This window comes from Opisthocomus hoazin, chromosome 2 (genome assembly GCF_030867145.1).
Source record: "Opisthocomus hoazin isolate bOpiHoa1 chromosome 2, bOpiHoa1.hap1, whole genome shotgun sequence".
In the NCBI taxonomy this organism is placed as follows: domain Eukaryota; kingdom Metazoa; phylum Chordata; class Aves; order Opisthocomiformes; family Opisthocomidae; genus Opisthocomus; species Opisthocomus hoazin.
The window spans coordinates 45,345,379-45,361,316 of NC_134415.1; the positions used below are offsets into that span (position 1 = coordinate 45,345,379).

A 15,938-nucleotide genomic window follows, 5' to 3' on the forward strand; every position below is an offset into this window, starting at 1 on the left:
CTGTTGAAGCTGAGTTTATCTAAATCCTGCAAACGCTGCCACTTATGTTTAACTTGTAGTATGTCAGGTGCACCATTGCACTGAAGCATTTTCAAGTCTGAGGCCACTGTTTCTTTTCAAAATGTAGACTTACACTAATAAACTCAGGACAGCAAGTGGCATTGAGGTATTTCATATACGTTTCTGTGAAATCAAATTTAAAAGTGTAGATTTTAGTTTTAATGCATTTCTCATATCACTTCATGATAGAGGCTTTCAGTACAGGTTTTGCCGTATCTTCATTTGACCTGACTTTGATCAGTGCCATCTGTCATTTAAGTCAGTTATTGCTCCTTTCTCCTATTTGTCTACATATATTTCCACATGTGAATCTAAAACGTACTGTGTATTCAGTTTATTCCCCTGGAAATGAAATATCAGTACCCAAGCATGTTAGATATAAAAAATAATGCTTTATGGGTATATTGCATCCAAATAACTTGTACTATTTACACGAGGCAATAATTTTACTGTCCAGGCTGAGATTTTTTGAACTGAAAACATCCCGAAATCAGTTCCTGCAGCAATATAAGACCAGCATGTATCACATCTGATATGTACAATTTTGAGTAACTTCCCGAATAAGCCCACTGCTGAGTTTATTTCTAACAGTAAATCTTTCCTTTAATTTCTTGGAACTAGAAGGGGCTGAGCCAACAAGAAATAGAATATATGCATAATATTTTAGATATTTCATGAGGCTTACTGCACATCTGGAGAAAGGTGTCTGGTTCTTCTTTTGCCAGACTTGGTCCAACCATCTAAGGATAAGGTACTCGTACTCTTTCTGGGTGTAGCAATCCTGCTGAGTGTAGCCGGTTTCCAGGTCACTGATTCCATGAGTTGTGGAAAAGAAAGCTGGAATTTAGACATGCACTGAATTTAAGTGTTTGCAATATGTACTACGTACCAAGAAATGTATTCTTAGCTGGAGCAGATGCTAATTAAGCAATAGCGATAACACATAAGATAGCTATCTGGGTTGAAACTAAAATTCCTACAGATTTCACTGAGCCCAGGATTTCAGCAAAGGCTGAATCATAAGCACTTTCCAGAACTGTTGTTTGAAAAGCACAGTCATAGTGCCATTTCCTTTTGTGCTTCTTCCTCCTTCTGATACAAAATCCATTAGATATCTGACATATAAAAGGCATGTTTCTCTTCAGCCAAATATCATCAGATTAAAATACTTAAGTCTGAAAAGCCACAAAATTGCTCCAAACAATACTTCATATCTGAAATACCAGATACCAGTATCAGAGCCTATACTGATCTATAGGACCATCTCTTCCATTTTCAGACTAATGCATTGCCAGGAGCCTATGGTATCATCGGGAATCATGAGGTGTCATCGTGAGCTGTGATTATTTTTTTTCCTAACAGAGACTATAAAGAAGGCTAGGGCGAGCAACATGTATTATGGACTTGCTGAGGAAACAGCCACAGAGGTGCCACCATCCATGGTAGCTTTACAACTTCCGAACAGCTGATTTTGGTGGACTGCTGTGAATACAAGTGCTTAAGGGATCATGGATAAGTACTGTAGCATCCATGCTCTTTGCTCTTATTTTCTGGGAGATTTCAATGTTATTATTTAATTTTTATTCTTTTGTATATGACGTACTGGGATGGAAAGGCAGTTGTGAAAACGGTGCTGAAAATCTCTTCCCCCTTACACCATCATAAAGCAATGCTGTACTTAGTGCAGTCAAACCCAGAATTTGTTACTGTGTCTTTAAGTCATGGCAAATGAACAGAAATTAAAGCACAGCAGAGAGAGGGAGCAGACTTTCATCCTGACTGATGTGACACCTGCATTGGCATGGAAGGTTGATAAGAATAAACAAATAGATCAAATGGATTAATTGGCCTTGGAACGTGTACGCTGCCTGCACAGACTATCGTAAAGGAGCAGATTCAGCTCCCATGGAAGGCAATGAAAAGTTTCTTATCCAAGGGGAAAAAGTTGGAAGAGGCCCAGAGGAAGAGTTTTAACAATTCTGTAACTAAGCGTAAGAGCAAATCAGGAGTGCAATACACCATTTTTGTAGCTTTTTAATTAAAAAAAAACTTCTCCCCACTCAGATTGTATATATTTTTACCTAGTAATTTTCTGAAATATCGTTCCTCTGACTTGAAATTGATTTTTCTTTAAAGATGTTCTTTCTACATCGTTTGCTTTGTCTATAGTAGCAGTTTGACCTGCTGCCCCTAAATCATAAGGGTCAATTGGAAACCTCTACAGAGAAATTAGAAATCTTACGTGCTGTGTCATCTGATGCTTGATCTCTGCTACAACTGCACAGGGGCTCTAACAGATAGAAGGTCATTTGTGAAGCAAATGTAACTTTGTTCTTCAAAAACCTTTCCTTAAAAACCCCGGATTTAGGATTTTGCTGGGCAAGGGGACATTTTGCCACCTTTCTGCGCTTTGAGTTTAGCATACCTAAAACCGACTTCAGGTCACATGCCTTTGTTCACAGAATCACAGAATGGTAGGGGTTGGAAGGGACCTCTGTGGGTCATCCAGTCCAACCCTCCTGCCGAAGCAGGGTCACCTACAGCAGGCTGCACAGGACCTTGTCCAGGCAGGTCTTGAATATCTCCAGAGAAGGAGACTCCACAACCTCCCTGGGCAGCCTGTTCCAGTTCTCCGTCACCCTCAGAGGGAAGAAGTTCTTCCTCATGTTCAGACGGAACTTCCTGTGCTTCAGTTTGTGCCCGTTACCCCTTGTCCTGTCGCTGGGCACCACTGAAAAGAGCTTGGCCCCATCCTCCTGACACCCACCCTTCAGATATTTGTAAGCATTTATTAGGTCCCCTCGCAGCCTTCTCTTCTTCAGGCTGAACAAGCCCAGCTCCCTCAGCCTCTGCTCGTAGGGGAGATGCTCCAGTCCCCTCACCATCCTTGTAGCCCTCCGCTGGACTCTCTCCAGTAGCTCTTCATCTTTCTTGAACTGGGGAGCCCAGAACTGGACACAGTACTCCAGATGAGGGCTCACCAGGGCAGTGTAGAGGGGAAGGAGAACCTCCCTCGACCTGCTGGCCACACTCCTCCTAATGCACCCCAGGATCCCATTCTGAGGAAGCCCCTTTGTGTTATGACAAAGCTGAGCTCGGCGAGGGGGAGCTCGGCCGGGGGGCTTCCCCCCGGGCAGGAGCCCGAGATCCGTCGCTCCCGGCCCCGCGGCGCCCCCTGCCCTGCCCCGCGGCGGATGCCGCGCCAGCCGCCGCCGCCAGGTGGCGCCGCAGTGCCGCTGGCGCGGCGCGCTGACCTCGTCGCGGGGGAACCTCGGGGGCCGAGCCTGGCGGGGAGGAAGGAGGGGCGGGCGGGAGCGGAGCGGGCAGCGCCTCTCGCTCCGTGCCCCTGCGTGAGTGCGTGTGTGAGAGACAGAGAGCGAGCGGGCGGGCGTGTGCGTGCGTGCGTGGCGAGCCGGCTGTATATAGAGGATGTGCCGCTGCATGGCTCGCCCCGGCCGCTGCCGCGCCAGGTCCCTCCTCGGGCGGCAGTGAAGCCTCTCGCCCTCGCCGCCTGGGCAGCCGCTTCCCTGCTCGCTCCGGGCGCGCCGAGCGCAGCTGCCGGCCTCTCTCCTGGGGCCGCTTCCGGCGTCCCTCCTGAGGCGGCCGCCTCCCGTGGCTTCTCCGCTCCGGGGGGGAGCGCGTCAATGCGGTGCAGATGGCCGGGGCACAGCCAGGGGTGCACGCTCTCCAGCTCAAGCCCGTCTGCGTCTCCGACACCCTGAAGAAAGGCATCAAATTCGTCAAGTGGGACGACGTGAGTAGCTCCCCGCCCTCCCCCACCCCCCCGCTTCCCCTCGCCGTGCCCCACGCGGCGCAGGGCGGCAAGGGCCACGGCGGGGTTATGCAACGCGCGGGGCGCATCGATCGGGCAGCGGGGCTCCGGCGCACGTGTTGCGGCCGCCCGGGGCTGCGGCCGGCCCGGCCCTGCCCTGCGCGGCGGCGGGGAGCCGCGGCGGGCAGGTGCGAGGCGGCGGGGCCGTCCCGCGGCGGGAGTTGAGCTGGCGGCCGGGCGGGGACGGCGGCGGCGGCCGCGCGGGGTCCGGGCCGAGCCGAGCCGACGGGCGCTGCGAAACCGCCGGCCGGCCGCCGGGCAAACTTTCTGCAGGGGCTCCGCCGGCTCACCCCGCTGGGCCGGTGCGGGCTCTGTTGAGCTGGCCGCTTTCGCTCCCGCCTCCCTTTTCTTGCTGCACGCGCTGCCGTCTCTGTCGCCGTAACGTAGCTGTTCCAGCCTGTTCTCCATCTCTTGTTCCATCTCCGGTTTCCTCCTCCCAGCCTCTCTCCTTCCTTCTGGCTCCTGCCCTGCTCGTTGTCTCTCTCTTTCTGGTGGGGTTGTCAAGCCCTGGACGCGTTCTTCCAGGGCTCTCTGTTTGTGTACCCCAGCTGGTCCTCCTTCCTCTGCAGAAGGCACTCTTGTGTCTGGGCTCATTAGGGCATGAGACTTGCCTCAAAATCACATCCGCTTTCCTCTTACCTCTTGCTGCTTCCCGACCCGTTATGCTTGCATTGCCTCACGTAGGAGAGGAATGTGGTTTTCACTTCACCTGTGGTAGCCCAGCTGTTCAGCAGCTGGGATTTCTTCACTTGTAGGCTGTGCCCGGGACTGTTTCAGAGAAGGGCAGCCGTTCTCTGTTCAGCTTTGCTTTTCTCAGAGCATGAAAGTGAGACTGCTGTGCTGCAGAGAAGGAAAACAGAAAGGGCATGTTCTCTGCTAGCCTTGCTCCTACAATACAGCATCGGGTATTTGTGTCTTGGTTATGCATGGAGGAGCAGGTGCCCCAGAAAGTCTGTTTGCGAATCGTGTCTGGAGACAGAGGGGCACAGTGAGACTCGAGCTGTGGTAGAGGAGCAGCTGGGAAAAAAGGCAGGCAGTTTGAATGTCAGGAGAGTTGTTGAGGAGAACTTGTTTTGAGAGCCTCAACGCAGCTATAACATTTTTTTTCTGTGAATTCGGCTGTGCTAAAGACATCCACAGCAACAACTGGAGGGACAACAGAGAGGGGGAGAAGGAGCGGTTCATGTGTCCAACAACTGTTCTTGTCTTGTTAGGTATCACTGTTTTGCCATTGCTTTCAGCCTGTCCAGCAGCCGAATGTGCGAGCCTGACCTCTATAAACCTGTGATAAACACTCTCAAGGAGGGAAAGAACACCAAAAAGCTGAACTACTTGTAGTACGAAATGTTATTTATAATAATAAGCTAATACATTTTTGAAGAAGCTCAGCACCTGACCTTGTCCGCAGTAGTAAACATTGGCTTGACACAGGTTATGCGTGTTCAGAAGACAGATGGGAACTAAGCTTGAATGTCTTGCCTGAGAAAATGTTTTCCTTCATTTGATATTTTCCTTAGTAGAGGAAAAGGCACCATAACCTTAGCCTTGTCGTTGCAGTTATCGTTTTATTTTTGGTAAGCTACCAAGAAATTTCCACAGGTATATGCAGAGGTCAAGTTAACACCGATTTAAGTCTCCAGACTAGAAGTCCAAGCAGTTAGGTAGCAGTTTAAATTATTATTTTTAAGTGCTCTTTCCCAGGTAGTGTATTGTATACGTAGAATTTGGGGGAGAAGAGGTGTTCTTCATGCACAGTGGATGTTCGGTGGCTAACGTGTCTGCTATAGACTAATTGGAAAAAGATTTTCAATTGTAAATCTCTAAAGGCTGCAGTAATAAAATACGGCTGAATTCTGGTAAAAGATGTGCATTTTGGGTTAAAGGTGTTATTCGGCAATACACAGGTATTACCTGGAACGCGTGACTGAGGGGAGAGAGTCCTGTTGTGTTTAGTGAGCACTTTCATCAGCGACCTTGTGAAAGTTGATGCGTATTGAGCCTCACAGTGTAATGAAGAATAGTAGCATTAACTCATTGTTGACCTGCGTTGTGTGTATATGTACGTATTTTCTGCCCACCAGCTCCCCTGTCTTGCCCGTAGTGTTTATTCTCACTAGTGGAAGCCCCACAAAATCAAAGATTTCAAGGGAAACGAATCTCCTTTGGCACTCTGGCTGTAAGAAGGTCTTCAGACGTGAATGCATGTGACTTTGAGAAGTATTTGCCATTGTGTAGCCAATATCCACTTCAGAGTCTTTGTTTTCTATCAAATTAATCTGCTTGAAGGGTTTTTAAAAATTATGATTATTAATCTGAACCTCTGGTCTGTCATGTAAATAAGCATGCACAAACACTCCAGTGAAACAATAGGCTGTAATGAGAAATAGTAAACTACAGAATGTAACAGTTAAATGGAATTGACCATAATGAGTACTTTGGATCTGCTGTGCTAACAGGGCTGTTCAGAAAAGCGAGGCTCACATACTGATGTTTATTACGCACCATTTTCTCTTTACTGAGTGAGAATGGGAGTTCAGTTCTTCCGCATCGCCTGTGCACTAAGGCAGCATTCGTTCCTGTCCAAGGCATACCCTTGTGGTACGCTTCCCTGCTGTTTTGTTTTGCAGTTTAAAGATGGCTCTCTTGACTTTTCTTCGCATTTCATAAAGCAAGAGAGTGTTTTTGCTGGATTCCTATGACTTGGACCAAGTTTCAGCCCAAAGCAAAATTTTTCCAGCTGAGTTATAAACCACTGAAAAGTAAGTGGTTTTCTTAAATGGGAATGTTGGAAGGTTTTAATCCAGAGCATGAGAGGCGTGTAAGGAATTTCATGGTGTGTAGAGTAACAGTTGTTAAAGAATGTATTTGGCAGCTTTTAGAAGGATGCTGCAGTGTGGTGTGCAGAACAATCTAACAAACACTGTGGTGATACAGCCTTGAGAACCGATCCATCCATGGACTTCCCGTCCTGAGCTTCTAGTAGCTCTATGCCTAATTAGTAACTCTGAGGCTGCTGATAAGCAGATGCGGTACTGATGTTGCTATATGTACCTCCTCTCTGAGGAGCAGCAGTGAAGCCTGCTGCATGTTACACGTGAACCTTGTCCAGTGCCTGTCCACCCCCCCAGTGTGACGATGATCCAGTTGGAAAGAAAAACGCCTTGCCTGAGCTTTGCTGTGAGGGCAGGAAGAGGTTGCGCCAACCACTCAAGATTGCATACAGGCAGGTGGAAGGCAAGCATCTCAGGAGGGTTGAAACTCCATTTCCTCTGCGGACCATCTTCAGTTTCGAAATTCTAAAAGCATTAGGATCAATTAAAGAGCTTCAGCTTTGCAAGACGAGTCACACTTCTGTGCATTGGGATTGGATGTAATATCACTCACGCCATCCAGTGCCTAATGCAGTCTATTCACAAATTCCATTTTGGATCAGGATGTAAAGCACTGAAGTCAAACAAACGATTGTTGTCCTGTAACTTCTTTTCCTCACACTGTTTCTGTTTTATTCCATAACACTATTACAGGTTGGAAGAAAAATTTAGAGTTAACTCTTGTTCTTGATGTGTAGATTGGATTCACAAGGGAGTGAACAGAAACAGTTGACACTTGAACAGGTGAAACATAAAAGCGACCGGTTGCTTCAGTGTTGTTTTTGTGGATGTATGCACGTGTGTGACTGGTTTAAGACACTGATTGGCTGAGCACTTGCTCCTTCAAGTCCTGTTGCTTCATGCTGCCTTCAGTTGGGCCTTTGTAACCACTTCTCCCTTACTACTGGGAAGAGACTCTGAGTCTCTTAAGGACTGGTCTGGTCTTTGAACAGATGCCTCTCTTATTCCTGGAGAGAAGCGAGAGCTGTGAGGGGGAGGGAAGGCTTAAAGAAGAATGGACTTGATCCACTCTGCTGTAGTGAAACCCGGGTTATACTAGCTCTTCCTGATGAGAATTTTAGAACAGTTTAATGAATAAATAAAAAGGATGCAACTAAGTCCATGGGTGAAGTTTTTTGGGGGGGGGCGGGGGGGGGTGTGTGTGTGTTTAAACTTAATGTAGCAGAATGTGTTGCTAGCTGAGAAGGTCAATGAAACCTGAGTATAAAGGGCAGCTTCTCTGAGGACTGATCTGATGTCTGAAGGGTCTGAAACCTGCCTTGGCTGTCTTTTTCCCTTTTTTTTTTTTTTTTTTTTTTTTTTTTGCTAGCCTGTAGTGGGAACAAGATAGAATAGCCGAGTTAACAAATAGCTCAACAGCTAGAACCCAGCTGAACTGATGTTTTCGAAGAGCAGTAATTGGCACACTGAAGCAAGTTAATATGACGGTGTATATTCAAAAATAGATTTGTTTCCAGTTCTTGCTTAAAGGCTTTCTTATCTTCCCTAGTGATAATATGTACTTTGCGTAAAGAATTTGACTGGTCTCTCTGTGGCTTACACTATTTACTTTTACTTGCAAGTTAACTGTACCAGTAAGGTAATGTAACTCTACCTAAACTGAGGGACGTGATTCCAATTTTATAGCCATATGTTTTTTTTCTAAATATTTAGTTACTGAAACAAACCTCCTGATAGATAGTGTTGTTTAGTGGCTGCAGCACTTCACTAGGTCAGCAGCAAGAATGAACCTAGGTCTTTTAACTTCTGTTTTAATGCCCTTCTCTTAGAGCACTTGTTCATCTTTATAAAACATTTTTGAGCTCAGACAGTGAGGGCTATGTAAAGTTTTCAGGCTTCTTTACTTGTTTACAATCTTTTAATGAAGATTATCAGGAGTAAGGTTAAAGAGGATGTGTCATTATTATGGATAAGCTGAGATCAAACAAAGAAAAGGCCTGGACATTTTCGCAAGTGATTTTACGATGTTGATGCTCAAGTGACTTGGGTTTTTTCCTGCCTTTTTTTTTGTCATTGTTTTTAAACTCTGCACAAGTCTGTCACGGCAGTGCATTACTGAGTCCATGAAAAATGAACAACCCTTGTTCCATGTGTGTAAAACTAAAACAATAAACTGAAAAGGGTTTATTTTTTTGAATGTTTTCAGTCTGGAGGGAAGAAGTTAGTCCAACACTCTAGAGTGTTTTTTTTTTTTTTTTTTTTTTATTTCTTTGTTGCTAATCTTTATGTAGTAAACTAATATCAGCTCTGTGCTATATAAAAATACTTTATCTGAATGAGTACAAGTTGTCGTTTTGGTCTTTTGCAACATAGAAGAATAATCAGATTGAGTTGAAAATTTCTCGACAGTTAACATTTAGTAAAGGGGAAAGCCTGAGCTTGGTTAATTCCATCGGAAAGCTCCTGCTGACTTCAGCTTTGGGGGAAAAAAGATCTGGATCCCCTGCAGAATGGTTAGATGCCTGTCTGGGAAGATCTGGTGAAGACTTCACATGTTAAAGTCACAGACAAAATCTGTGTTATTGTAGTGTCTGAGCCCTTTTGAGTGTTGGTAGGTCCTAGAAAACTGAAAACCAGAAAACAGCTCTTACATAAATGAGGAATTCTTTGTGAAAGAGAAGCTAACAGTGAATTTAAGTTGTGCACTGTATGCTGTATTCACTTTAATGTTTGAATGCTCAAGATCTTTTTTTTTTTTTTAGCAAAGGCAGTAGTGAAATAGAGAGTTAACTAATCATTATGGAGTCTTTTATCTATTATAAATTAAATGCTTCATAAGCACTTTTAAATTTATTTTCACAAGACCCATTAGATGACTGAATTTTTTCCCAGTTGTACTGTTGTAGGTCCAAAAAAAGACCAACATGAAAAATCACTAATTTTTAATCTGTGGTTTGATACTTTGGACCTAATTTTCAGACTGCATAGCACCATACAGTCAGATGTTCAGAATGCCTCCCCAGTGACTTCAGATGAACTTGGGCTCAGCATCTCTGAAAATTAGAAATTGAAATGTGGAAGTACAGTTCCAGTATTCCCTCAAAATCAGAATACAGCACTTATGCCTGTGAACAGACTGGTTTAAATGATTCGCTCGGCGTCATTAAGAACTCTCTGGCAGAGATAAAATCCTCCTTTTTGGCATTTGGCTACTTTTGTTATAAAATTCTCCCTTTATTCCTTCTTTCTTGACTGTGTACTTTGCAACATCTACAACAAATAAGGACTCGTGCAGTCAAATCAAGACTACATGCGGTAAGGCTATAATTAGCCCAAGAGTATGGATGTCCTGAGAAATGAGATGGGATAGTCTGCTTCTGAGAAAGAAATCCCACTAAAGGTAGCTCTTTTAAACTTGCAGGAAGTTAGTCTTTAGCAGAAGGATGACTTCTGTCCTGTGGTGCCATCACCAAAACTTCTCCAGGGTTTAACCACTCTAATAGTGAAGAATATTTTCCTGCATGTTCCTGCTGAACAAGTTGGATGTCATTTTATGGGTCCTGTAAACTCAGTTCCAGTTTTGATTTTTTTTGTCCTGTTTCCAGCCTCCAGCACTCATTTCACCTTCTGCAACATTCCCTTCTTGCATTCTGTTCCTTTGCATGGTTAGTAGGTTCCGTCCCTTGGGGCTGGATGCCCAGCCTGGTTGTGAGGGGTGCTCTGATGGCTAGGAAGCATGGGCGTACAGTCAGAAAGGAACTAAACCAAGGTTTCCACTCTTTTCACTGTTTGGCTTTGTATGGTAGTCTTTATCGGTCAGTAATATTAAAATGGAGGTGGCACTTTTTGCTCACTGATGCTAGATGTAGTCTAGGGGACCCACACTTAAAGTAAGACCTTGAAATGGTTACCTGGCAGACATTTAAATATGGATTTGTCCATTGATCTTTTATGCCCGTGTTCTGCTGTGCCTGGGTGGTAAGGATCCCAAAGTTCTCTGTGGCACTTTGTGGGCATAAATTTGAAACCTTTTTGTTCAAAGGTAGAAAGTAAAGAATATTGCTAATGCAGGGTCTGAGGTTTTACAGCCAGTTAGGAGGCAACTTAATGGAATAGGTATAGAACAACCACGTTACTCATTTGAGGCTATGAAATTGGAGGAAAGTAGTGAATTGGCCCTAAGTCAACAAATGAAAAGGTGGGGGCCTTTTAAAGGTGAAATTAAAAGGTCTTAAAAAATTATTCACTGAAGTTTAGGCTGGTGTGATATGCAGCACACTGGGACTGCCAGGTTAGGGCCACTCCCAGTCTTTCTGTTCAAGGAATTTGTAATAGCAATCTGTGAGAAACCAAGCCATTGCTTGGCACAAGCACCCACAGGTGGCTTTTAAAAAGCCTGATAACCCACAGCCATTTGCACCATTGACTGGGACACTCTACCTTTCTCTTCTCCTCTTTCTGCTCACAGCTGATTTTTGCCTTGGACACCACCTTCTGCTTCTTTTCTTATATACTTGGATGTGTCCCAAGAATCTGGGGCTCCTACGCAAAAGACTGCTTGCTTTGTTGACATCCAGAGGATTCTAAGAGCTATGCACCTACCAGACATTTTAGTATGTGTTAATGTCCAAACCCGTCAGCACAGATGCACAACACTGATTTCCCCTCCTCAAGTTTTATTTGTTTGTTTTTCCCCTTTGTCTGTTGTGTCCTGTCTGTCACCCACTTCTTCAGAGCTGTGTATGGTTGGTAAATCTGTTCAGGGGAGTTATGAGATTGAATTAATGGGCTTCAGGACACTCTCCTGAATGACTGCAGGTTGGGTAACAAACCACAGTTATTCCCATATAGTACAATAGTTTTTGTAAATAAATATACCTGACAGTTGTCATTTGAAACAAGTTTCTATTTCAGAGCCTTGCCACTCTTCTTGAATGTATACCATATAAAAGGTTTTTTCATGTGTCTTTTCAATTGTTGCTTGCCTTTGCAAACCCTGATTGCAGAGCGGTGTAAAAGCAACAGACCTGTTCCACGTGACGAAGGACTTAGTGTTAACGTGGAGTCAGGAGCCGGACTTGCAGAGCGGACGAGAGAAATTTATTTCCATTCCTCTATATCCAGAACTAAGGAGTGTGGCTTTTGGTGGCAGAGACTTATACAAGTTATAGTTAGCTTGTAGAATGTATAAGATACTGTGCACGTGACTTTCATTGCGGCTGTCAAGGGTGTGGAAGAGTTCCGAAGACACATGTAGACATTCACGTGTTCAAAGTTATTCTCAGATCCTGTGTTTGTATACAGGATGGCAGCATGGGGTGCTTGTGTTCATCAGCATGTTAACTACACTACTCCGACGTGAAGGATAGCACAATTAATGTAGAAAAGAGGCATAATACACAACTGCCTCTTTCTGATTTTAAAAAACCAAACCACCAAACAAGGTCCTCTGTGTTCCAGGAAGTTAAATTAAGATTCATCGTTATCCCTGTCATGATGAGATTTCCTTTATGTCACCTAATAGATATTGAAGGCTCTTTCCCCCATCCTCCACTTTTTTGAGTCTTTTTGTAGTCAATATTTTACAGCTTACTTCTACAAAAATATTACTTTGACAGCTGTATGTCATCAGCACAGACAAATCCAAACAGCTTTTTTGGGTTGAAGCAACTGATTTGAAGTGATTAACCAGTAAAATTGATTAATTCTAGATATAATTGCTTCATGCCTGTCTGTTTCCCATCACTTCCTTCTTGCCTCCCCCCCAGCTGTGTATATCTCATCCCAAGGGAGAAGGACACTTAAGTCTTTTTCTTTCCTCATGTTACGTATTTACACACAGGCTGCATGGGACATAATCAAATAAGCTATAAAAGGAGAGTTATTTCTCCAGAGCAGTTTGTTTTTTTTTTTTCTCTTACTGAAAGGCAGAGGTTTGAGAACACTTTTGTGGAAGCTTGTGGCTATAAACAGCAGTCAGCATTTCTTCAGGACTTGGCTTTTTTTTTTTTTTTTAAATAAATCTGCCTATTGCACTCGACTAGTACCTGACTCTCAGGTGTACAAGATAACTATGGAGAAGCAGGAAAAAAACAGATGGTACAAATTCCGTATGTCCGTCCTCTTAGGGGACGTGCATACAACGCTCTTGTAATGAAGGAAAGAAGCGTCAGTGGCGCTTTGGGGACTTGCTCCGATCCCAGATGGGACATTCCCATAGCACTGACTGGCATTGGTACAGCTGCACTTGTTCCACCCTCTGAAAGCTCACCTGCCACCCGTTAGAGTGTCAGTGTACCTGTGGCACAGTTAATCCACAGCCAGGATCTTCCAGTACAAAGAGGACTTTTACACTCAGTTAAGGGTTTGATCTTGTATTTCTTCTTAGTGTAGAACTTGCTGTTCTGTTCGTATTACTGTGCTGAGACAAAAACGTGCTTCAGGCTTGACTCCATTTTATTCTTCTTCTTGTTCCCCTGCAGGCTTCTGACTGGTGCTGGGCCAGTCACTTAGCTTCTTTGGGTCTCACGTGTTCCAGCTGTAAACTGGGAATGATTCAACTTCCCTGTTTTGTGAATGCCCGTTGCTTGGAGTTCAGTGCTCTGTCACAAAGGACTGTACTGGTGGCATAATATAAACAAGTGTTATCTTCTTGCTTTAGAAATGGCACTTGCATAAGTTAGTTTTTATTTATATATAATAACGTCACTTCCAGCAACTTTGTTTGCACTTAGAAAAACCACAGTTAAATATGTTCAACTTAAATTTGAACCTGTAAGAGCCCATTTTTTTTTCCTTGAAGGAATGTAGGCTGACCTCATATACTGCTGCTTTGGAAATAGGTGAATGCTAAAGCTGTAATATACTTGTAACAGTTTAATAGAAACATACATCCTTTTTGAGCAGGAATTGTGTGGTTAGCCTGGTTTCCCGTGGAGATAAGGCTTAAGCAATTTTTCTGTCCGCCTGTCTTCCTTCTTGTTTTTATGCTCCCTCCATAACTTTTACATCGAGTCTGGAAAACGGATAGAGGTCTCAAGACAACAGCGTTTTTACAGATGTCGTGAAAAATAGTAGAGGAAAGAGGGGAGGAATCCTCTTAGGACCGGGCTGCACTGATGTCAATTATTGTTAAGCGCCAGGGAATCCCAATGGATGAGAGATATCATGAACGCCCACCTGCAGGAAAGGGTTCAGTTAGAGCTTCTATCTCTTGAGTCAGATACCTGCTGTCAGTCAGAATACGTGAACATGTAGGAAACCAGGCTGCCTTACTTACAGTACTTACAAATGTGCTTGGTTTTAAATGACCTGAGCTATGGATGTGTCCTGGTTTCGGCTAGGATAGAGTTGATTTTCCTCCCAGGAGCTGCTCTGTTTTGGATGTCGTATGAGAACAATGTTGATAATACACTGATGTTTTTAGTTGTTGCTAAGAAATCAAGGACTCTTTCCAGTTTCCCATATTCAGCTAATGAGCAGGCGTGCAGGAGGTGGGAGGGAGCACAGTCAGACAGCTAGCCAAGGCTGGCCAGTGGAAATATTCCATACCATGGACATCATGCTCAGTTTATGAATGGGGGCTGGCTGGGGGTGCAAGAATCCTCTTTTTTCCCATGAGTTCAAACTTTTCCAGGAGTTCAGTCTTTTTTCGGGAGTTCTGTGAAATTTGCAAGTTCTGTGTTCTGTGATCGCTGCTCGGGGACTGGCTATTGGTCTTTGGTCGGTGAGAGAAAAATTGTATTGTGTATAGTTTGTTTTGCATATTCATTATTATTATTAGTAATAGTGTTTTCCTTTGTCTTACTAAACTGTCTTTATCTCAGCCCACAGATTTTCCCCTTTGTCCATTCTCCCCCTCCCATCCCGCTAGGGGGGGAAGGGGAGGGGTGAGCGAGTGGCTCTCTGGTGCTAATTGCTGGCTGCTGGGTTAAACCACAACAAGATGTTAAAAGTAGACAGGTTTTCAACTGATTTGGAGGTGAGGTGAAATGTATATACTTCCATTACTAAGAACTTCAGAGGTGGATTGTAGGAAAAATAGAAAAATACTAATGGAAAGTAAGTGACAAAAGTCTTGATGTAGTGGATATTATTCCAGGTTTTCTAGGCAAATTCAGTCTTTATATATTAAAGTAAAGCTTACAGGCATTTAGCTCTTGTCTATATCTGGCGGTTAATTTTGATCAAGGTGGGCAGGGAACTTCTGATAAGTATAGCACTTTACTATGTGGGCTATGGTTTGACAGTTGGTCTGTTATGTCTCTTAACTTCATCTACTTCCAGCTTTTCTGGAGTAACTCCATGTGTTGACAAGCCTGGAGTTATTTAGTGCTGTCTTCTCAGTAATGGAGATACGTTATGTCAGAAAAATGGAGATCAGGCAGGTGATACTAAATTCTTTTAGTGACATCTTGTTAGTAATACCTTTGGGCTAATTTCTAGATGTTGCAATTCATTAATATGGGTGGCAAAGCAGCTAGTGCATAATTACGTGTTCTGTGTGCTGACATGGATTTTTTGTTTGTCCTTTTTTTTCTTCCAGGACTCGACTGTTGTGACTCCAATTATTCTCAGAACAGATCCACAGGGATTTTTCTTTTACTGGACAGACCAAAACAAGGTAAGAGAAAAGGTTCCTGCTCCAGAATGGTTCTTTCTGTTTACTGTGGTTTGGGCAGGAGTCAGGAGGCTTGGCATGCCAGTTCTGGCGCGGCATATGTTCTTCTGTTCTTCTGGGGAGTAAATACAATGGGACTGTGGCTCATCCCTGGTGCACAAAACTTGGAGAGATGAGTGGAAGATGTGGTAATTTCCAGCCATGTTAATGGTCTCATGGCTGATGAGGTGTGTAGTTGTCCTGGTTTACAGGCAAGGATCCATTTGGGATGCTGTTGTGGTTCGTAGTTGGCTTGTGGTTTCTCTGTCCTGCCTTGCATACACTGAGGCTTTTGGCTGTGGTGCATGGCAAACCCAGAATTCCCAGAGGCCAGAGCTCCCTTTGAATTCTTCCTCCTGAACTGCTGCCTGCTCCCTGGCCGTGCTTGGTGGGCCACGTCACGAAGTTCTTACTAATACACACTGGACACTTGCTTTCTTTTGAAAACATTCTGGTATGGTTAGATCACTGTTATGGCTGGGGAGCTGTTGGGAAAGCTCATGGCCTGATTCATCACTGCATTACTCCAGTTTCACATCCGTGTCACCCCTTGAAA

At 44.3% G+C, this 15,938-nt stretch overlaps 1 protein-coding gene across 5 annotated transcripts in view; it reads left to right on the plus strand.

The window, feature by feature from the left end:
* Nucleotides 1-3,375: 3,375 nt before the first annotated feature.
* The window catches only part of PLCB1 (phospholipase C beta 1), a 425,067-nt gene continuing 412,504 nt past the window's right edge, over nt 3,376-15,938 (plus strand). For 2 of the 5 annotated variants that reach the window (XM_075413467.1, XM_075413470.1), the window contains exons 1-2: nt 3,376-3,814; nt 15,269-15,346. In XM_075413467.1, the coding sequence (XP_075269582.1) occupies nt 3,716-3,814; nt 15,269-15,346 (177 nt within the window). In that variant the 5' untranslated portion in view covers nt 3,376-3,715. Of the gene's footprint in view, nt 3,815-15,268; nt 15,347-15,938 lie in introns of those variants that run through there. The other 3 variants (XM_075413466.1, XM_075413469.1, XM_075413468.1) reach the window with 2 other exon arrangements.